Source organism: Phyllopteryx taeniolatus, chromosome 1 (assembly GCF_024500385.1).
Source record: "Phyllopteryx taeniolatus isolate TA_2022b chromosome 1, UOR_Ptae_1.2, whole genome shotgun sequence".
Classification (NCBI taxonomy): Eukaryota; Metazoa; Chordata; class Actinopteri; order Syngnathiformes; family Syngnathidae; genus Phyllopteryx; species Phyllopteryx taeniolatus.
In genome coordinates, this window is record NC_084502.1 from 30,972,685 (window position 1) to 30,996,376 (window position 23,692).

Genomic DNA, 23,692 nt, shown 5'->3' on the forward strand with positions numbered 1-23,692 from the left:
AGAAAATATTCACTTGACATGTATAGTATGTTAAATGATGTTGAAGTAATTAGTGCCTGTACTTCTAGCCTGAAAACGCCACTTTTAACTCAAGAGACCGCTCTGGACTCGCCATCGTTGCATCAATTTCTCTTGTGTGGTTGTTTGCCACCTGCCTGAACTCTGGTCCTGATTAGCTCACAATGAAATCTTTGCATTTTTTTGGTCCATTCACAAAGCCCTTATAGTCAGAGGGCTTGTGTGCTTAATGTAGACTTTTCATTTAATTCTTGATTGATTGAAAAGCATGGGTCGTCTCTCAGTATTTTATTTTGTCCTTTTGAGGAATTGCTGTCATTTTTCTGTAAAAGTGCTTTTTTTCCTTGATTTTTGGAACAGAAAATTAACCGAGCACCAGGGAAGACTACTAATCTTAAATCTCCTTTTTCCAGTTGGGCAAAATCTTGGTCCTTATGTTATTGAATGTCTGTGTACTGTTACATGGATCGATTTGCTTGCGCTAACCAGTGGCGGACAAAATATGCTCGCTCCATTTTTTTAATCTGGCCCACCGAGCAGTTACATAATCAAGAGTCCTGTAGGATTTGTTGCATTTACTTAGCTGTTTTCTAAAATGGATTGGTATGGACTAAATGTATTTATTCATTTTTTATTAATTTATCTCATTGAATAATTGGTTGTTTTATTGTAAAAAAAAATTTTTTTAATGCTAAAATAAACAATTTTATATATTATTGCTGTTGGGTAGAAACCCAATACGTATGCCCACATATGGTAAATTTCATGTTTTTTCACAAATCGATACTATTGGTCTGTCCCCACGTGGTCTGTTATTGTTACAATTAATTCACCAATTTAAAGTGTTGAAAATAGCTTCAGAACAAATCTATTAACTTACAGTATAATTGAATGCATGAACTCTGAGAAGTGTTGTAAAACTCAGCCTGTTCCCTCACTGTGGGAGCCATGCGGCATTAGGTTGTCTCGAAATTGAAAGCCTGGATACTTTTTAGAGAATGAGTAAAAATACTTTGGTTATATACGTTTGAGTAAGCCTGTTTTGTTAAAAATGGATAGCTGTAATGCTTCAACGCAGAAGGGAGCGTGTCAGCCACGACGTCCATACAGATTGATTACTCTGCTTGGTCACCTCTTCGTTTTATTTATTGCATCACTCATGGCTGTAAGACCTTTGCAAAAGACTGGTGTAACCAAAGTTGTTTTCTTTTGTAACAAGTATGAAAGGCTTTTTGGAGGGTCAGCATAAGAGCAGCTGTTAAATGTGTTTATTTATTTTATAAAATAATTAATTGAATACGATTATATCAATTGAAAATAATGCATTATTTTACATCCTTTGAGCTTGCCCATTTGTCCATTTTCAAAAATCCAATATTGCCCTCAAGTGCAACAATTTGCCTTGCTTTGTGCTAAAGCCACGACTTTTGGCCATCTGCTACAATAATCCGACATCTAAATGAGTCTCTTCTTTTAAATGTCTAAATACACATAATGGAAATGTGCCCAGTTAACAGTGGTTGTAAAACTACCCACTTTTGGGCCCCTATTGCTCAATAATGTATTTCCTTTCAGAACCCGGACGCTTCAGACTAACTGCAATATAATGTGCTCTGAAACTAAGCCATGAAACCTTTATGATCTCATTTATCATTCAAGTTTCTCTGCTTTCTGCATTTCTATTATTGTTTGGAGCGGTTACTTCTCCGGGGATCCGTCAAATGGTTTGGCAGGAGTGCATGATGGGATATATTGTAGTACTCATTAAGATTCCAACATTGCATGCGCTGTTGGCAACAGGGGTAAAAGTGGTGGAGCCCGCTGTTTTGAAAAGAGAGTTTTGCATTTTACATATCCCTGATGGTTTTTACCATGGAAAATTTGGGAGTGCAATGCAAGCACAAAATAAACTTTGAAGTGAATTGGAAGAGCTAGTGAAAGAGGCAAAGAACCATGACTGAGTAAGAAAAGAAATTGCCCCAATGAATTTTGTGAAAGCTGAATAAAATCCATTTTATATAATATTTGGTTTGATTGAACATGTTCTGAGTGTGTGGGAATTGGATATATCTGCCCTTCCTGTGTATCATTGCATTTAAAACTTGGGACAGGACAATTGGAAAATTGCTTTGGAATTGTCACAGTGCGCTGAAATGACCAAGATGCAAGGAAATGCAGTGTTGAAAGGTGTTTTGTCATAGGTGATATAGCATGACGCCTTCTTGTGACTGGCAAACAAGTCAACCCTGAGATCATTTGCATTGCTAAATCGTCACTGTGTCTCTACAATTTTTGTTTCTGGCATTTCAAAAATGTTTAGACAAGTGCAAAAGATCAGTTCTCCATGTTGCCTCTCATTTTGCTGGGGCCTTGTTATCCTGGTTCCACACAGTAGTGCTGTTTGCACCTAACTTTTAGACGCACTATTTAAAGACACAAAGTCATCCATCACAATTTGTCTGAGGTTTAACAAATTACATTGTGCGTACTAAATTAACTTTTTTCCATTTAGACCTCCGTGAATGGGCAAAATGAACTGCATGGCAATTTTGCCTTTTTGGCAGACACAATCCTAAGTGTGTTTACTGAAGGTTAACACAAGCAAATATGGGCACAAATTTGATTGCTCACGCAAAAAAAATGTGGAAGCTGAGCTACTAACCACGCATACCCGCGTTTGCCAAACACAAAAAACAGCCACCGAACTAACCCTAACGCGCAAAATACTCTAAGTAGATGCAAATAAATTAATTTAGCATGCACAATGTAATTCAACAAATCCAAGACGTATTGCAGTAGCTGATTTTGCGTCATTCGATAGCTTGTCTTGAAGGCAGGTAAATATAAACCAGCAGTGCTCTGCGTAACGATGACCGCGGTTATTGTGTCTAGGAGGCGGTATAATAATGGATGATGGAGAGAACAGATCTTTTCCCCTCGTTTAAGCACTTTCTAAATGCCAGAAACAAAAATTTGTAGGACAAATCATCCATTCAGTAATACTGGAGCTTTTGAATTATCTAAGGGCTGACTTGTTCCGCCAGTCACAAGAAGGAGTCATGCCATATCACCTGTGACAAAATGTCTTCCAACTGTGCATTTCCTTGTGTCTCGGTCATTTCAGTGCATGTGACAATTGGCGCAGGCCACTCTCAGAGCAATTGTTTAGGTGTGCTGTCCCAACTTTTAAATGCAATATCACACAGAATGGGCTTGTTAATGTTCAAACTGTGCATAACTGTGTCTGATAATAATAATAAATATACTTTTATGAAACAAAACCTCTGCATCATTTTTGTTGAACACTTAAGCTACTATGCTACTGTATTAAAATGTTGGTCGTGATGATAGTACTTGGAGAGCTAAGTTTTATTGTAGGTGGTACTTGGTGTGAAATTTTGAAGAACCACTGTGTTAGAAAGAGCATACAATTCAGTGCCTGCTATTTGGAAACTTAGTAAAGCTGCAACTGACTGCTCTTGTCACTCACCACAGGCGGCCAAACTGCCCATGTCAATCATCATCGTTGGAGTCGGACAAGCTGAGTTTGACGGTGAGTCAGCCAATCACCAATCAGTGTAGCTCACCATCACTTAATATTGTCGCCAATCGCCAGGTCATAATAATATTGTCATACGTCAAGGATTGATATATTGGGGAAAAAAAGGCTGCAAAAATGTCAAAATGTCTATATAAGTGGAGAAAAAACATAAAGTTTGCAAATATTCTACAGCATGCAACATAAAAGGAACATTAATTTGTTTAAATTGTTACCTCATTAATTACATGAGGCGGCCAAACAATGGGAAAACAGCTCTCAGTGTGATGCAGTGAAAATGAATTATGAATTAAAAGAAGAGCTCTCTTGACGGTGAACATTATTATCTTCAGAAAGGCAGAATGTTTGTATGGGCTGTTATTTGGTAGTGCAGGTGTATCTAATCAAGTGTAAATAACTACAGATGCTCAATTGATTCTGACGTTCTCGTTTTTGCAGCCATGGTGGAGCTGGATGGTGACGACATCAGGATTTCGTCACGCGGAAAGTTGGCTGAGAGAGACATTGTACAGGTGAAAAATAGTCAAATATAAAAATATATAATAACAATATGTGAAGCGATGAATCATTGTTTGTCCATGTATGCCCTGACATAGGATGGCGACCAGTTCATTGTTTCACTTTTTGTACCCTGAAATTGACTGGCGACCAGTCCATTCTTTGTATAAATGTGCCCTGCCATTGGCTAGTAACCATTCCATTGTTTATCTACATAAATACCCTGAAAGTGGCTAGCAACCAGTCAATTGTTGTAGATTGTTTGTCTACATGTGCCCTGCCGACCAGTCCAGGATGTACACAGCCTGTGTACACAGTCAGCTGTGATAGGCTACAACTCACTCACTAACGAGGATAAGCGCTATACAAAATGAGTGGATATACAGTTTATATGGAACAAAAGCAACAGGAAAGACTTGGGGGCCTATTTTCGTGAACGGCGTAAATCCGTTCCGGCCCAACTGTGCGCGAGAGGCGGGTTAGACCGGTGTGGGTGAATTCGTAGACCAGTGCAGCCCGTCGGATCCAAAAGTGGGCGGGCTACACTGCTGCAGGTGTGTTTACAGCCCACTTCTTTCACCTCCAATCAAACTGGCTCCTATCATTCCCTTCAACTGTGACTGTGCAATGATCGTCTCAACAGAGACATCTCTGTGCGGAAGAGGAACGATGCATGGAGCATTGTCACTGCTCTCGGCCGGTGTGGCAACAGACAATGTGAGCGCATACTCCAAATGAGCCGGTGATAACTGCTAGCGACTTAAACATGTCCGCAGAATTTTGAATCTGTATGCCTGTGCCCCGATCAAAATCGCGTTACACCAGCAGTAAAGCTGGCTGTACCGGCAGTTCGACGTGGTCTGAGCAGGCATAAGTTTAGACCGACTCGCTACCAGAAAATTGTCACTCAGATGGGGCGCATCTCCAAGGACACACCCTCGCTTCGCCCGAATGGGCAGGTTGGCGCAAACACACACAGTGAGCCTTGTGCATGCGTGAAAATCAGGCTACGGCAGCATTTGTGCCCCGAACTGTCTACAAAAATATAACCCTTGCCCTTCCTCTACTCCTGACTGTTCTTGTCTCTCATCCGCTATACCAGTTTGTCCCATTCAGGGACTACATGGACCGCACAGGCAATCACGTCCTGAGCATGGCCCGGCTGGCCAAGGACGTCCTGGCCGAGATCCCCGACCAGCTCATCTCCTACATGAAGAGCAGAGCCATCAAGCCCAACCTCGTCCCACCACCGCCATATTCGCCCGGGGACCGCTCCCAAAGCAATGCCGTGTGAAGCCCCTCGCTCTGCTTTCTTGGGAGGGGCATGGCCTGCTAATGAAGAGTCAAACCAAGGACGGATGTGACTCCTTTGTGGGACAGCTTGAAATATTGACACGCTCACGACGGAGCTTTTATTGTTTCCTGTCCAAGTCGTGAGTGATGTCACGGATGGCGAGGGCGGGCGTAAGTATATTATTAGAATGTGCCATCTTGTACCATGTTTGTGATACCTTTTGCAATTGATGTGTCTAGAAAATCAAAATGTATTCTGATTTATTGCATTTATTATCTTGGGGTGGGCTTTTAGACAGGGGGGTCAAAATTCATATTTTCCCTGTAGTTTTCCATCCTATATTTTTTGGCTTGTCTTATTGTAATATTGATCCAATTCCCCCAAAATAGCAATTTCTATTTTGATAAGGACTGTAATATATATATATATATAATGCTGAACATATATATTCAGCATTTTATGAATTGTTATGGAGCATTTCTGAGTGCAAGTTGCTATGAACTCTTGCCATACTTAATCTAATGATTTTTTTTCCCTCCTGTTTCTAATATTTATATCAAAACAATGCACTAATTACAACCCAAGTCAAAAGCACAAAGGTTATGACGTTAATAATAAGCTAAATATTCCTGTTGACCAAAAGGATGATTTCACCATTCTTTGCATCTTTTAATTGCTCGTATACACAGAAACAAATGCTAATGTTAATGCTACTTCATTGCATTTAGCTAAGCCACACCCCCTGAAGTAACGATTGGCCAATCAAAGCACAGCAAGAGACATGCCAAAGGTTTCCGGTCCATTCATGCAAGGACAATTGACTGTCCATTATTTGTATTGGATAGTTTTTAAAGAGTCCTCCAAAGAAACAAAAGAGTGATGCCAGTCTCACTATAAAAAATTAACTCACACACCACAAAGATAATCACATAATTTACTGTTACATTTTTTTAAGTGATCCAGCGTGTACAAGGACATTCTTTCTCACGAATTATAATTATTATTTCATCACATTACACAGTTTAACATAAAAGCAACAGCCCATTTTACAGTGAGATGAAAAAGTATTTGAACCCCCCTTCTCAACCCCCCTTGTATTTTTGCATAGTTTAACCACTTTAATGTTAAAGATCATCAAACAACTGTAAATAGACAAATATAACCCAAGCGAACTTAAAATGCTGTTTTTTTTGTTGTTGTCATTGTTAGTGGTTTGTTGTTTTTTTTGTCCTGTTTGACTGTTAGGTCAAGCAGAAAGGACGTTCTTTATCCCTTTTATGACAGAACAGTTTTACTGTGTCACAGTGGACTTTTTAAGATGCCACTGTGGTTTCTTAGTATTTTGATGGATATTTATTGACAATCAAAGTCGATCAGTTGACCAGAACAAGGTTTCTAGAGGGGAGTGAGAAAAGAAGACAACAAAAGACAGAGCACTAACTGTAAACAAGATGAAAGTAAATCATTATATACCTAGAACAATGACACATTACTGTCAGTGAGTGTTGTATGGGCCAGTAGTGCTACACCCTGTGAGGGAAGGGCAGGAGAAGATAGGACAGGACAAGGACAGGAGGGGAAGCATGCAGAACAAGGGTTGTGAACCCGGCTGTACAACTGAAGTGTGGTGTGAGTGGCTATGCAAATTATAAATGTCTGTAAGACCACAGTGTGAGTGAAGCAATACCCAATAAATTTGCATAGTGATAAGTTATGTGTCACAATGAGTGAGTGGCCCCACACCCAGCGAATAAGTCCTAGGGGTGTGTGCCTGCGGACACATACAAGTGAATTGACAGTTTCGCATGCACAATGACCATCAGAAGTGTCCTGTAATTACTGTGCCTGTCGCGCGGGGGCCGCGGACCTCACACCACCCAATCGAGAGGCGGGGTCAGGCTCAGGAGTCCACCCGAGAGCGGCCCGGTGGACGGGACACGTCCTACACCAAGGGATCCAGGGCGGTCCATCGGCCCCACCGAGGCGCCCCGAAAACCGGCCACCTCGAGGAGGCCTCAGTGACCCGATGCCAACCCCCAAAAGGAACTCAGAACAACTTCTAAAGAACTGCCTACCTTGCTTCAGTTTAAGTCGGTGTTCATGGCATAACAGTAAGGAAGAGACTGGGCAAAAATGGCTGACCAAAGAGAATATAAAGGCTTGTCTTATCTTGCAAAAAATCGTCTGAATGATTCCGAAGACTTTTGGGAGGATATTATATGGCGTGACGAGATGAAAGTTGAGCTTTTTGGAAGGTGTGTGTCTTGTTACATCTGGCGTAAATGTAGCACAACATTTCAGAAAAAGTACATCATACCAGCAGTCAAACATGGTGTGATGGTCTTTGGCTGCTTTTCTCCTTCAGTACCTGGACAACTGGCTGTGATTGATGGAACCATGAATTCTGCTCTTTAACAGAAAATCCTGAAGGAGAATGTTCGGCCATCAGTTTGTCAACTCAAGCTGAAGCTCACTTGGGTTCTGCAGCAGGATAAAGCTCCAAAACACACCAGACAGACAAAAGACAAAATGAACGATTTGGAGTGGCCTAGTCAAAGTCCCGACTTGAATCCTATTGAAATGGAGTGGCTTGACCTTAAAAAGGACGTACATCCTCAAAAAACCCCCATTTTTGTCAAACAATTCTGCAAGGAGGAGTGGGCCAAAATATCTCCGCAGAGATGTGAAAGACTCATTGGCAGTTAGAGAAAACACTTGATTTCAGTTGTTGCTGCTGAGGATGTCCCAACAAGTTATTAGGTTTAGGGGGCCATTACTTTTTCACACAGTGCGAGGTAACGTTGAATAGTTTTTTTCCTTAATAAATGAAATAACCATTTAAAAACAGCATTTTAAGTTCACTGGGGCTATATTTGCCTGATATTTACATTTGTTTGATAATCTTAAACAAAGTGAGGAAACTAAGCAGAAATGTAAGAATTTGAGAAGGGGCCCAATACTTTTTCACGACGCTGAATGTGTTATTTCTCAAATAGTGAACAGTACAGCGGTACCACGCCCAGCGTGAGAAGCTAAGGTCTGGTAGACACAGAAGGATTTTTCCAATCAATGATTGTTTTATTTTTGACATACATGACATACATACATGAAGATAACAAAATCAGGCATTTAACAGTTTTCACGAGTGATCTCATAAAAATGATGAGCAGACAGTTTCGGATATGCGCCGATGTTTGCGGAATGTTGCTGAAGGCTGCCAGAGGGGAGAGCATTGTAAAATGGTGATGTCGTCAAAAAAAAAGACTTGCTTTGGAAAATACTTCTTGCCATCTAGAGAAAGAACTTTCATTGAAAAAAAAAACACCATTGGGTAAGACATTTGTTTTTATTTGTAGTTTTTGTTTGTCAGTCTAGGTTGGTTCTTTGAATTGGCTACATTCCATTTCATGTACGTTCACGGATTTGTGACTCGAGAGTAGTCTGCTTTGTCCATACACATGAACCGTTTTGGTCGTCCATCCATCCATCCATCCATTGTCTTCCGCTTATCCGAGGTCGGGTCGCGGAGGCAGCAGTCTCAGCAGGGAAGCCCAGATTTCCCTCTCCCCAGCCACTTCCTCGAGCTCTTCCAAGGGGATCCCAAGGCGTTCCCAGGCAAGCCGAAAGACATAGTCTCTCCAGCGTGTCCTGGGTCGTCCCCGGGATCTCCTCCCGGTGGGACGTGCCCGGAACACCTCACCAGGGAGGCGTCCAGGAGGCATCCTAAACAGATGCCAGAGCCACCTCATCTGGCTCCTTCCAATGCGGAGAAGCAGCGGCTCTACTCTGAGCCCCTCCCAGATGAACGAGCTTCTCACCTTATCTCTAAGGGAGAGCCCGGACACCCTGCGGAGGAAACTCATTTCGGCCGCTTGTATCTGGGATCTTGTTCTTTCGGTCAAGACCCACAGCTCGTGACCATAGGTGAGGGTAGGAACGTAGATCGATCGTTAAATCGAGAGCTTCGCCTTTCGGCTTAACTCCTTCTTTACCACAACGGATCAATACAAAGTCCGCATCACTGCAGACGCTGCACCGATCCACCTGTCGATCTCCTGTTCCTCCTCCACTTGGGGCAGGATCTCATCCCCGACCCGGAGAGGGCACTCCACCCTTATCCGACTGAGGACCATGGTCTCAGATTTGGAGGTGCTGATTTTCATCCCAGGCGCTTCATACTCGGCTGAAAATCGCTCCACTGAGAGTTGGAGATTACGGCTTGATGAAGCCAACAGAACCACATCATCTGCAAAAAGCAGAGATGCAATACTGAGGCCACCAAACCAGACCCCCTCTACGCCTCGGCTGCGCCTAGAAATTCTGTCCATAAAAGTTATGAACAGAATTGGTGACAAAGGGCAGCCTTGGCGGAGTCCAACCCTCACCGGCAACGGAGTCCGACTTACTGCCGGAAATGCGGACCAAACTCTGATTACAGTCGTACAGGGACCGAACAGCCCGTATCAGGTGGTTCGGTACCCCATACTCCCGAAGCACCCCCCACAGGACTCCACGAGGGACACGGTCGAACACCTTCTCCAAGTCCACAAAACACATGTAGACTGGTTGGGCGAACTCCCATGCACCCTCGAGGACCCTGCCGAGGGTGAAGAGCTGGTCCACTGTTCCACGGCCAGGGCGAAAAACCACACTGCTCCTCTTGAATCTGAGATTTGACTTCCCGGCGGACCCTCCTCTCCAGCACCCCTGAATAGACCTTACCAGGGAGGCTGAGGAGTGTGATCCCCCTGTAGTTGGCACACACCCTCCAGTCCGCCTTCTTAAAAAGGAGGACCACCATCCCAGTCTGTCAATCCAGAGGCACTGTCCCCGATGTCCATGCGACGTTGCAGAGGCGTGTCAACCAGGACAGCCCCACAACATCCGGAGCCTTTAGGAACTCCGGGTGAATCTCATCCACCCCCAGTGCCTTGCCACCGAGGAGCTTTTTAACTACCTCGGTGACCTCAAACCCAGAAATAGGAGAGCCCACCTCAGAGAACCCACACTCTGCTTCCTCAAGGGAAGGCGTGTCGGTGCAAGTGAGGAGGTCTTCGAAGTATTCTCCCCACCGATTCACAACGTCCCGAGTCGAGGTCAGCAGCGCCCCATACCCACTATACACAGTGTTGATGGTGCACTGCTTCCCCCTCCTGAGACGCCGGATGGTGGACCAGAATTTCCTCGAAGCCGCCCGGAAGTCGTTCTCCATGGCCTCACCGAACTCCTCCCACGCCCGGGTTTTTGCCTCAGTGACCACCAAAGCCACATTCTGCTTGGCCAGCCGGTACCCATCAGCTGCCTCAGTCCCACAGGCCAAAAAGGCCCGATAGGACTCCTTCTTCAGCTTGAAGGCATCCCTCACTGCTGGTGTCCACCAATGGGTTCAGGGATTGCCGGCATGACAGGCACCGACTGCCTTACGGCCACAGCTCCGGTCGGCCGCCTCGGCAATAGAGGCACGGAACATGGTCCACTCGGACTCAATGTCCCCCGCCTCCCCCGAGACATGGGTGAAGTTCTGCCAGAGGTGGGTGTTGAAACTCCTTCTGACAGGGGATTCTGCCAGACGTTCCCAGCAGACCCTCACAATACGTTTGGGTCTGCCAGGTCAGACCGGCATCTTCGCCCACCATCGGAGCCAACTCACCACCAGATGGTGATCAGTTGACAGCTCCGCCCCTCTCTTCACCTGAGTGTCAAAGACATGCGGCCGCAACTCCGATGACACGACCACAAAGTCGATCATCGGACGGCGACCTAGGGTGTCCTGGTGCCAAGTGCACGTGTGGACACCCTTATGCTTGAACATGGTGTTCGTTATGGACAATCCGTGGTGAGCACAGAAGTCCAATAACAGAACACCACTCGGCTCCTAGGATCATTGGGACACACAAACCCTTCCACCACGATAAGGTGACGGCTCAAGCATGGGCAACTGAATTTAAATAACTATTTTAAAATGTCATCTTTAACCTTTCAACACAGCACAACTATTATCCCTGATTTAAGTTCTTCTTTTATATATATATATATATATATATATATATATATATATATATATATATATATATATATATATATATATATATATAATCCGTTTGGTATCGCGAGGCCAGTCCACTTTTGGAGGACACTAGGTCACTCCAGGACTCCAGGTCTACTGTCCCCAGAACTGGGCTGGTCTTGCGATACCAAATTGATTCTTTTTAATCTCTCTCTCTCTTCTTTTTTTAATCAGGTAAATTGACCATTGCATATGCAAATTTCAAAGACTTTTATTTTGAAATACAACACCAGAACTGCATGGACCTTTTTTTGATAGATTCAAGGGGTGGTCTAGTGTTCCCCAGAACTGGTCTGAAGATATCAAAGAGATTTTTATTTTTATTGAATAAAGTATAATTACAGTCATATTTACAAAATTTAAAATAAACTATTTTTTAAATGCTACTGTACTTCTAAATTTAACCTTCCTGGGTGCATTTCTAGTGCAGTGTACTTTCCTCCAAAGTGGACTAGTTGTGTGATAACAGAGGTTATTTCATTTTCATCCATCCAGCCATCCATTTTCTTCACCGCTTATCCTTACTAGGGTCGCGGGCTGCTGGCGCCTATCCCAGCTATCTTCGGGCGAGAGGCGAGGTACACCTTGAACCGGTCGCCAGCCAATTGCAGGGCACATAGAAACAAACTATCATTCACGCTCACATTCATACCTACGGGCAATTTAGAGTGTGCATGTTTTGGGATGTGGGAGGAAAGCAGCGTGCCCGGAGAAAACCCACCCAGGCACGGGGAGAACATGCAAACTCCACACAGGCGGGGCCGGGATTTGAACCCCCGTCCCCAGAACTGTGAGGCAGATGTGCTAACCAGTCATGCAACGTGCCAGCTCATTTTCATTGAATTATTTTTAAATCCAAAGCATTGATCCCCTGTGTTATTTGTGAGGCTTTTATTTTGAAGACGCCCCCCTGGCAGTTCGTTGGCGGGGTGTTACCGTGATGCATAGTTAGGGTTGGGCATCGAGAACCGATTGGAACTGGGACTAACATTCCGGCTCTCCCGGAATCATTTAAATTAAAAAACTTCGGTTCCCAGTTTCAATGCCTTCAGTCCGCCGAGCCTGAAGAAGAAAGTACACTAAGACGTCCTTGTCACAAACGCTAACCTTGTGTCTCATCGGTGGGTAGGTAAAGGAATCAATGTATTAAAATATTTGGTCCCATTTATTACTCTTTTTCTTGCCATCTAGGTTTACTTTCATTTTCCAAATTCATCACTGTTGTGTGACGTTACTTTTCGTGCCAAAATGCTGAGTTCTGGTGCGTACCCTTCAAAATAAAAGGCTACAAGCTTAAAAAAGGAAGTCAAGTTAAAACTTGCATATATAAACCATTTGACGTGATAAAAAAAAGTCGCAAATTACTATTTTAACAATGCTATATTTAACTTTTAGCTGAAACAATAATTAATGTACATTAAGTCAATTGGGTTAGTTCCACACACATTGCCTTTTAGTTCATCGGTTGGATATTGATACGAGTTATAAAGAAAATGTTCATTTTAGTGTATGCTGTAGGCTGCTAAGAAAATTGATGTTCATAATTTGGACACCCTTTATTTAAACCATGCAAACCTTTTTGACCCAGCCCCCGAAAAGAATCGGAATCGAGAATCGTTTGGAACCGGAATCGAAATGAGGAATCGAAATTGCTCAAATTAAAACAATGCCCAACCCTATGCATAGTATTGTATGAATCAGTTGAGTCGACCAACCTACCAAACCAACAACCAACCAAGCAATTGACTAACCGACTAACAACTGATCAACCTACCAATCAATTGACAACTTAACAAACCAGCAACCAAACAATCAATTAGCTAAATAACCAACCAATCAATTGATTAATTATCGAACCACCAACCAACCAATTATTTGACTAACCTACCAAACCAAGCAACCAACCAAGTCAACAACCTTCCAGTCAATTGACAAAAATACCAAACAACCAAGGAATTGACTAATCAACCAACAGACAAACTAATGAATTGACTAATTAACGAACAAACCAACAATAAACCTATGAATTCATTAATCACTTTATCAACCAACCAGTCAACTGGCCAACCTACCAAACTGACACCTAGCAATTAATTACCTAAATAAACAACCAAATTGCTAACTAACCAACTAACCAATGAGTTGACTAATAAAGCAACCAATCAATTGACTAATCAATTAATTTATGAATTGACCAACCTCACAAACCAACAACCAACCAAGCAATTGACTAATGAACTAACTATCAACTGACTAATCAAATAACCAACCGAACAAATATTTGACTAAGCTACCAAACCAATTGACAAGTTACCAAACAATCTATTAACTAACTTAATTAGGATTTAAACTAAATAACCAACCCAGCGATTGACTAATCAACTAACCAACCAACCAAATAATTGACCAAGCTACCAAACCAACAACCAGCCAATCAGTGATTAATCATCTAACCAACCACTTAACTGACTAATAAATCAACTCAACAAGTCAATGGCTTAAACAACAAGCGGTCTCTCCCCTAAAGATTGTCTCACACCTTAGGTACAGTGGCCACTAATGAGCGGTTTGTCACCAGGCAGGTGAATGACCGGTCACAATGCAAAACGCTCATTCACTAGCCACACCTGGCATCAACAACAACCTCCATATGACGCACCCACCAGAGAAATATATTGGGGAACTCCACACCTAAGATTTAAAACTGAAGAAACCCTTTTGATTAAAGATGAAACATCCTCAACAGCCAACAAGAGTCCAGTTGCCAAAATTCAACTTTTGCGGACTAACATACTGTAGCTGTGTACATAAATACTGTACAGCACATACAAAACTGGCGCTCCTTCTTGTCCAACATCACAAACGGATGGCGCCAAATGCACCACACCATCACAGAAGATCCAAAAAAAGGTTATTTTCCATCAACATTTTGCTGCAACTCCAAACTGCACAACTATTGTGGTATTCGAGGTACCGCTGTATTTTACAAATTTGCTTGAACAACATTATTCTATTTAATCTTTATCAGTCTGTTGATCCAAATGTGCCTAAAAATATGGAAACATATCCAAATTCATTTAGCCAAGTGTTATTGTGCCACGTGGAAAATGTGGCTGAGGATCTATCTTTTGACCAATGATGGCTGGCGTCTCTCTCTCTCTCTCTCTCTGTCACACACACACACACACACACACACACACAAATATGTTGTGTAGACTTTTTATACTTCCTGCTCATTACTTATACAATGAATATTATGAAGAGTATTGCTGAGCCTTGTACAAAACTTCAAGTCAAGACCTGTTTACAATTCAACTGTGGCTATTGATAAAGTTAGCACTTGTTGGTTTTGTTGACAAAATAACAAGCTCATTGACAGAGATGTGACAATGTCATTGTTGTATCATTTTGTCCACTTTGTTTTCATCTATTTTTTACAGGTCATTTAATTCTGATACTGCTGTACGCTTATGCCCAAGGGAACGGTGCTCTTTAGGCGCTTATTCATTACAGGTTCCAGAACGGCCTGGCCCCGCTCTGCCCCGGCCACCCTTGGCCTAGCCTGGCCTCTGTTGCTTTTTCATTACAACAGGCACCAATCTAAAGTGGAAGGGATTGGGACAGGATCAAGAAGGTGACACGTTCATTTCTTGTCGTGCCTTCCATCTCGCTGTATTTCACCTCGTCAGTTGAACACGGAACAAAAGCTGCTTTAAGCCTGCTGCACACTGAGCGACGTGATCGAACCCGACTGGACCGGACCATCATGTAGCGTTGCCGACGCACACCATCCACAAGTGGGTGCCCTGAACATCGAGCCTGTATAGGCGTTTGATGCTGTATATTCAGTATGTTATACTTTATCAAATTTCTTAAACCATAAAAAGATAGGTTAATTGTCAAGGAAGAAGCAGGTTGCTAAGGAGAGAGGATGTTGGCGAGAATAAAAGCAAGAGTATGGATATTTGAAAGGAGGCTGGCTGGCTCCATTTCTTTTTAACGTACCCAGCGTGTACGTACGCTCACGTATATTTTGGTCACAAGCTTCCCTTTTAAATTCCTAGGCACATTATACATTATGAATATAGTTAAGTTAAGTTAAGTAATGTGTTTTTCCTGTGAGGGTTTTGATTGGTTGTAAGCGGCGACGTTAAGACGGTGATTTAAATTGTGAATCGAGGCAAAACCAGTGGCAGACTGATCGGCCACTCATTAAAACAGTCGCCAAACCATGCATACTAGTTCAGTCAGGTTCGGCGACGTCGCTCAGTGTGCGGCAGCCTTTAGACGCCATGATTGTGAAAGTGACAAGTCACCGTGCTTAAAGAAATGCCTACATCTGTTGCCCAATTAGATGACAGTGGCGTCACAAGCCTCCTCGGCCTGCGTTTCAGAACCACTTTCCAATCAGATCGGAAGAGGTTCTAAGGAACATTGTCACCCCCCGGCCTCAAAAAGGTGTAATGGAAAAGCAACCACACAGGATGGAACCAGGCTGTTTGGGGGTGGACCCAGTACAATGTAAAAGGGGGATTTCATTCATTATATATGATATAATTCATCATAATTCATTTGTGAAATAAGGCCACGCATTGTTGTGACAAATACACCAGAATACCTCGTCCAAAAGCCATTCCAGTAGGTCAATCAAATGAAGAATTATGAATGAGAATGCTTACACTTCAACCCTCCTGGTCTGATGCGGGTCAAATTGACCTATTTTAAAGTTCTCCAGTTGAACTTGTTTTTGATATGAACATCTTCTGCTTGGTGTAAACTCTTTGGAATGACCTGGATTTCTGCATAAACTGGTCATGAAATGTGATCTGATCTCCATTTACAGTAAGTCGCAACAATAGACAAACACAGTCTGCTTAAAATAATACCGCACAAAAAATGAGATGATTTCATTCATAGTGCAGTGTAGGGGTGGGAAGTGATAATAATTTAGTAATTCCAGTTTCATTATCGATACTGCTTATCGATCCGATTCCTTGTGGATTCTCATTGGGTAATGTAATGAAATAATACACTTAAGGCTCTCACGTAGTTGTTGATTTACTATCTCGGACACTAAGAGGAATCGATATGTGGAATCATCAAACAAACGATTCCATTTACAGGGAAGCAGTTCTGAAAAAGACGTGGTTTTCCATTCCCATTCCGAGCACAAGGTGGAAAAAGTATGTGAACCCTGAGGCAAATGACTAATCAGAGTCTGACACCTGGAATACAATCAATGTGACGAAATTGGAGGTGTCAGTTCAAGCTGCCCTACCATAGAAAAGACGTACATCACTTTTTAGTTTTTGAATTCGCAAGAGGCATTTCCCGATGTGACGCGCGCCTTGCACACACGAGCTGTCAGAAGATGTACCATGATTAACATTTTACTCTGTAATGTGAGTATTTACATTGTGTTCCATAAAAACATGTAAATATCATTGCTTGTGTGGTATTAGTTTAGGACAACTGCCTTTGTCTCTTTTTGTGATTTAAATGAAGATTGCATCAGATTTCATGACTAATTTATGCATAAATCTAGGTCATTCCAAATGGTTCACCTCCTTTTTTTTTGCCATGAAGTCATGAGAGGGATTTCTGTTTTGTTTTGTGACACTTTTGGATAATGAAACATGGGAACATCATGGCTGTTCCTGACCAAAAAAAAAAGATATGTAATAGGAAGGTTAAAACAGGTTCTAGTCACTGTACCATCTTTATTTTTCCAAGTTCAACTATTGGCACAATAATGCAAGTATTGTTCTTTATGTCTCCATAGAGACTTTAACAAGCGATTTGACACTTATGCAACTACAAAGCATGACATGTTGAAGGAATATATTTTCATTGTATGTCTGAAGATATCAGCCGTTCAGGACTCTTCTTCTTCCAAACTGAGCTGTCATTGTGTACATAAAGCCCGCATTTGGAATATTCCATGCCAAAAAAATGTTCAAACTTGGCAATTTTAGATCTTGTGCTTGTGTGTGTGCTGACAAAGTTGGCAAATAGGTCTTCATTTGAGCTTGATGAGCATGTCGGCCATACAGTATTGCTTGACTTGTTCTTTGGAGATAACAAGTAGCCGGATGGAGCATGCCACGTCTCATACATACTGTACTTCAGTAGTTCTACACCTTTTTTAACCAAGCACCACCTAAAAATACTCATTAAGAATGGCTTGAAAATTAACACTCCACATCACATAGACTCATCATATAGACATATAGGAGGAAAAAAAACTGCACTTTAATAAGGTTTCAATTCAAATGTATTGCACACAAGTTCAAGAAAATAATTAATTGGGGGGAAAAAATTCTACTTAAAAGTTAAAGATAGTTAAATACTGAATTTCAAAGAAAGCTTCAGCTAATGTAACATTAAGCACAGTTTGAACATTTAATTCAGTGATTATTTTGCATACCATTAGAGGGAGCTGGCGTACGACACTTGGAGAACAACTGCTGTTCTGAACGGCTTCTCCGCACAACACACACCTGTTTTTTCTCCCGGGTGGTTCCCGTACCTCTCCAGGTCTCTGACTTGCATGCTGATTAATTTCCAAACCAGGTGTTGGACATGATTGTTGTCATGCTGTGGTTTGTGAAAAGCTTTGTAATGGATTGCCTTAACCTCCGATTAAAGACAAATGTTGACAATTTTGCTCTTTTTGTCCTCACTATGACCACTGAGGGGTGGGACAACGTACCAAGACTATGAATGTCACTGAATGTCAGTGTTGTTCTCCCTTCTACTCAGTTTCGAGAGTACACTTCAAGTGCAAGTTTGAGAAGTTCAATGCATAGTTCAATTTACGCTATACATGGAAAGTTTCTCATGCAAAAAATATTTTTTTGTGAAAGAGAGAATTAGTAATTTGAGTAGTGGCACTCATACTTTGACAAAGCCCCACAAGAGAATTGGCTCAAATGAGCCCCAATCAGAAGCAGCTATCCCTTAGAGAGATGGTCAACGCTAAATTGCCAAGCTCAAGGGTTTTTTTTTGCGCAATGAGGACGTCAAATTTTGATGATCGTTTGGAGCAGACAGAAAAAAAGAGAATATGAGGGCTCATTTATCATCGCTTGCAGCTTTAATTGCGGCTGGATATTATTGTTGCCACAATATCATCTTGCAAGTTACTCCTCCATTCCCAAGACAGATAATCTGTAGGGATACTTGTGTTGTGGATCACATTATAAGCACATTAGAATGAGATTTTTATTGCATTGTTACATGTTTTATTTATGTCTCTAAAGCCCCTCTGAGAGATGATGAGCATGGCTTTCTTTCAGGAGTCATCCCCTCACTGTGTTGTTTCAGCTCCTAAGGAAATGTACCGTGACCAAATCATCAAGGCGTCCACCTGGGAAGCGGGACACTGCAGTGGGAGCCGTTAATGAGTAGTTTCAGCTTTACATAAAGCCAAAACCTCCCCTGCCCTCCTGCTTTGCGGCTGAGCAATAATAACCTACCAGGAGCCCAGAATTAAAATGACAGCTAATAACATACAATTACACTCTACTTGTATAGAACATTTCGCATGTACAACACAGAAAAACATTGAGCTCAAAGGCAATTGCATCTATTGCTTAGGAGCTGTGGCCGTTGTACTGAATATCTACAGTATATATGAATATCTATAGAAGTGTACAGTGGAAAGACAATTATACTACCCTAAGGAATTACTTTCATTTCTGTATGAACTGGTTATAAAATCTGATCAGATTGTCATTTTAGAAGTAGGGGTGACCAGAACGCAGACCAGCACAGATGTGCCGGTATCCGGCCGGGGTCCGCTCTGTCATGCCTCGTGCCAGCCCCCCACGGGACCCTGAATGAGATGTGAATGTGCCCAACGTGCGAAATATGTACAGTGTGAGTAATAAAAATGTGCTGAGTGTGTGAAGTACTGTAAGACCGAGTACGAATTGACTTGCTAAGATTCTTGCTGAAAATTTAGAAAAAAAGGTAAAACTGTCTTAGGAAAAAGCACAGTAAGATCTTTTCCTTAGAAATAATAAATAAATAAACTCACTAGGTGTGATTTTTCGTTTTGCAGTGATATTCATTTGACAGTGAAAGCAAATTAGATTGATTATAAATAATGGGTGACATATGGATAAAATGTAGATTGATTATAAATAATAATTGATATTTTCTTTCTAGATCTCAATGTAGATTACCACTAGAATGACTGAAGTTTCAAAAGGAACGATATTTTGATTTGGGAATCTTTTTTTTTTTTTAAGCATAAAGATCTGGTATCGCAAATAGCGATATTTTAGTATTTATCCACACATTACTAACAACAACAAACAATCTTTGTAAACTAATACCTCAAAAACAATTATTCTTGTGCACGTTTGTTCTTGGAATGCAATGGGAAAACTATGTGAAGCCAAAAGCTAATGTTGAGGGGGTTTTTTGGTTTGTTTTTTGGTTTTCTTTCCCCAAAAACACGTTTGACAACAAAACAATAAGTGGAGTGGTTACCTTGCAGTCGCCAAGTTGTTCGCTTCCATTTAATGATGGTCCGCAAGCACAGCGGCGACATTTTAATGACTTTACTGCTGCTTTGTACCTAACAAAACAGACACTAATGCCTCCTGATTGGCTGATCTGTGCACATGCCCTCTGGTTCTCCGTACATTTAATGGCATACTGCCCCCTGTTGGACAACAAAGAAAAGACACATGAAGAGAAAACCAAAAGGTTTGGAAAGTACTCTTGTTTCTACATCTACATTGTTGCACAAAAAAAAGGGGAGAAAACAGCGAAAAAGATCATGGAGCTTGATAAGCATTGTGTGATGATTTCAAAATGGAAACTCAAAGAAACATTCACATTTATATTCATATTCATATTGCTCAGCCACAGAGACACAGACATGCCATGGGGGGGAAAATTAATTGTAGCCACAAAATACTTGTATCCACAATATTCCTATTTGTGGCCACAAAATGCACGAAATGCAAATTTGTGGTCTTTCCCACGAACAACTTGGACGCCTGGGTAAGCAAATGGGGCACACCTGTGATGCATAATATCCTCTACCTTGGCATTTCTGGTGAAAGTGGAAAATCTTTCATGAGGATGCTAAGAGCAGAAACAACTATTAACTGTGGTTTCAACTGTGTCTTGGGATTTTGGTTGACGTCTCCCAGAGAGTTATTTTTTTTTAAAACTCATATTTATTACATCCATCCATTTTCCCTACCGTTTGTCCTAACTAGGTTTGCGGGCGTAGGGAGCCTATCTCAGCTGACCCTGGGCGAGAGGTGGAGTACACCCTGAACTGGTTGCCAGGCAATCTCAGGGCACACGTAAACAAACAACCATTCACACTCACATTCACACCTATGGGCAATTTTGACTCTTTAAATAACCTGGGAGGAAACCGGAGTACCCGGAGAAAACTCATCCAGGCACGAAGAGAACATGCAAACTCCACACAGGCGAGGCCCGATTTGAACCCGGATCCTCAGAACTGTGAGGCAGACGTGCTGACCAGTCGTACAGCGTGCCGTCCATATTAATTACAGTAAAACAAACAAACCCAAAAAAACGTAAAAATACAGTAACAGACTATATCAATTTGAAATTTCACTCAAGCAGGATTTAATGCAGACTTGGATAAACTCAGTAAAGTACTGAAGCAAGAATTTTATTTGGAAATCACTATTTTACGCTGCTATTTGACAATCAAATATTGTATTGGAGAATTTTCTGTGATAACACAATACATTAGTGCTACGCTAAGTTTGAAAGCAGCAGAATTGTGAAGCTGTGTGGTTGCCAGCATGGATTGCGCCATAAAAACGTTAATCCTCAATGTTCACTGACGATAAGGGTTAACAGAACATGAATCGTCTGTGTTTGTGTTAACGCTAGCTCGTTGAATGTGTGTCTTATTTAACTGTCGCGTTGCACTGTGGGTTGTGTGCGATAGAATCTGGCATCTCAGTCAGGTCTGCTGTGTGCTGACTGAAGTGATGTGAAGTGAAACTTGGCAACCTAAAAGATGTTGGCTTGTTAGACACAGTTCGATACACGTGTGCACTTACTTGAAACGCTCACTTTGGCCTATTTCTGCAAACCAAAAGACCTCCTGTTTTCCTTGTGTGACTCATTAGCGACACAATGATTAAAAGCATCAATTTATAGTGTGCGATGTCAACCAAAATCCCATGATGCAGTGGAAACTATCTGTATATTTAATTAGTAGGGAAGGCGAGATGAAGCTTCATGAAGCATTGTAACACTTCAGTCATTGGTTCGAGTAATGGTCCATTTCTTGATGCTTCATTGCACACGAAACCACCTGCTGGCCATGTGCATAATCACAGGCAACTGTAGCTTTACCACATACAGTATGTGCTGCGTTGTATTTCTGCGTCTTTTTGCCTCTTGTGAATGACTATGTATTACAAAACAATGTTTGAACAAGTAATTTTCGAACATAAAGTGCAAAATATGTTATTTTTGAACGTATTCTCTGTGCTGAAAATGTTCCTCATCACTGGTATGGCAGGTTGTATAATGTTTTTCCGTCACTTTGAGAAAATGGCATGGGCTTAAAGGTGAGAGGACAAAGATTTTATAATTTTTCTCGATAACTCTCGAACCCCTTTAGAAACCACCACTGTCATTTCAAAGTGATTATGTATCAGATATACAGCAGTTAAATGGATAAATATGAAGCAGAATGCGCCTTCTGCTTTCTGCCTTCCGGTCTTCGTCTCTTTCCGTCGCTGTGACGTCACACAAGCCAAACATCCTGTTCACTCGGCGTTGTGTGCTATTGTTCCGTGCTGTTGTTCCCGTCCTTGTATATTTGTCGTCGTATGATTTAACGATGTCACGATGGTTTATTGTGTGGCATTTGGCTGTACAAATGGTTCAGGCAGCGGCAAGAGTTTTGTTTTTTTTTGGCTTTCCAAGTGAAGAAGGACTACGTGACCAGTGGACAGGCAAAGTCAATCGACAGGGGAAGAAACGTGCTCAGCTATGTGTGCCTAACAAGCATTCCAAACTCTGTGGCGATCACTTCGAACCGGCGTGTTTTGAGTAAGACTTAGCAGAAAGCATTGGATACAGAGGCAGAAGCTGAAACCAGCTGCGGTGCCAACTATTTTTCCTACGGCCATCGGGACCTCAACCGCCAGCAAGAGAACTAAATCTCGCAGCAGCGAAGCGGCGCAGACAAAAGGTGAGCATTTCCTTGTTTATACCTACCACTCTATTATGGTTACTATGCACTGGGGAGTAGGAAAAAAAGACCCACGCAGTACTTTTCAGTACTGTCGTCTGTACTTTTGCCTATGCGACAAGGCAACAGACACACGGCAAAGATTTTGTGTGCGGCGTGTTATAACGCAACTCGAGCGAGGGGCACACAACATATAGGAATGCTGCATCCTATGTAAAAGCATGTGCCGTGTCACTGAAACATATATGAATGTATAATACGTATAGTCATGCTAAAAATATTGGCACTCCTGGGGTGCCATTATTTCTAGCCATGACTGTATAAAAAGACACGCTTTTGACATGCCGTCACACCGAGCCAGTGGCCACTCTCTTTTTCTGTTGTACAGCTGCTACTTGGCTGCTCGTCGTCGTCACTGTCTGATCGGCTCAAACATGTACGCTTTGACGACGCCAAGTTCAGTTGGGTGTTAGCCTATACAAACTACATAGTCTTTATCCAAACTGAGTCGACCGCAACTGTATATAATAAAACACTCCAGAATCCAATTGAGACTGCTTTCCTTTGTAAGCGTTACAAAACTTACAGTTACAGTAACAGTTACAATAAGAGTAACTTGGTGGCAACACCGTTACTGTCAAAATCCTATGAAAATGTCTAAGTGCACACCACACACATCCAAGCCTCACACAACCACCACAGCGCACACACACACACGCACACACACACACACCCCTATACCACACACACACGCACACACCAAACAAACACAAAACACAACCAAACACATAAAACACCACACACACACACACAAAAGCACACACACGCACACACCAAATAAACACAAAACACAACCAAACACATAAAACACCACACACACACACAAACACATGGATCACGCCTCTGTCCAGGGTTCTGAAAGCTGACTCTGCCACGAGTTCAGTCGACGCAAGCCGACTCAACAGGTGCGCGACTGACAGACCGACGGACGTTGAGGCTTTGGGCCGCCCACCTCCCATCCCACTCGAAGTCCAACTCTCG

The 23,692-nt window shown here is 42.1% G+C and overlaps 1 protein-coding gene across 3 annotated transcripts in view; it reads left to right on the forward strand.

Annotated features, from left to right (window-relative positions):
* Nucleotides 1–11,368, forward strand: part of cpne5a (copine Va) — a 121,981-nt gene extending 110,613 nt beyond the window's left edge. For all 3 annotated transcript variants that reach the window (XM_061788548.1, XM_061788538.1, XM_061788556.1), the window contains 3 exons: nucleotides 3,514–3,571; nucleotides 4,016–4,089; nucleotides 5,178–11,368. In XM_061788548.1, coding sequence (XP_061644532.1) covers nucleotides 3,514–3,571; nucleotides 4,016–4,089; nucleotides 5,178–5,369 — 324 coding nt within the window. In that variant the 3' untranslated portion in view covers nucleotides 5,370–11,368. The remainder of the gene's footprint in view (nucleotides 1–3,513; nucleotides 3,572–4,015; nucleotides 4,090–5,177) is intronic.
* The last annotated feature ends 12,324 nt before the right edge of the window (nucleotides 11,369–23,692 follow it).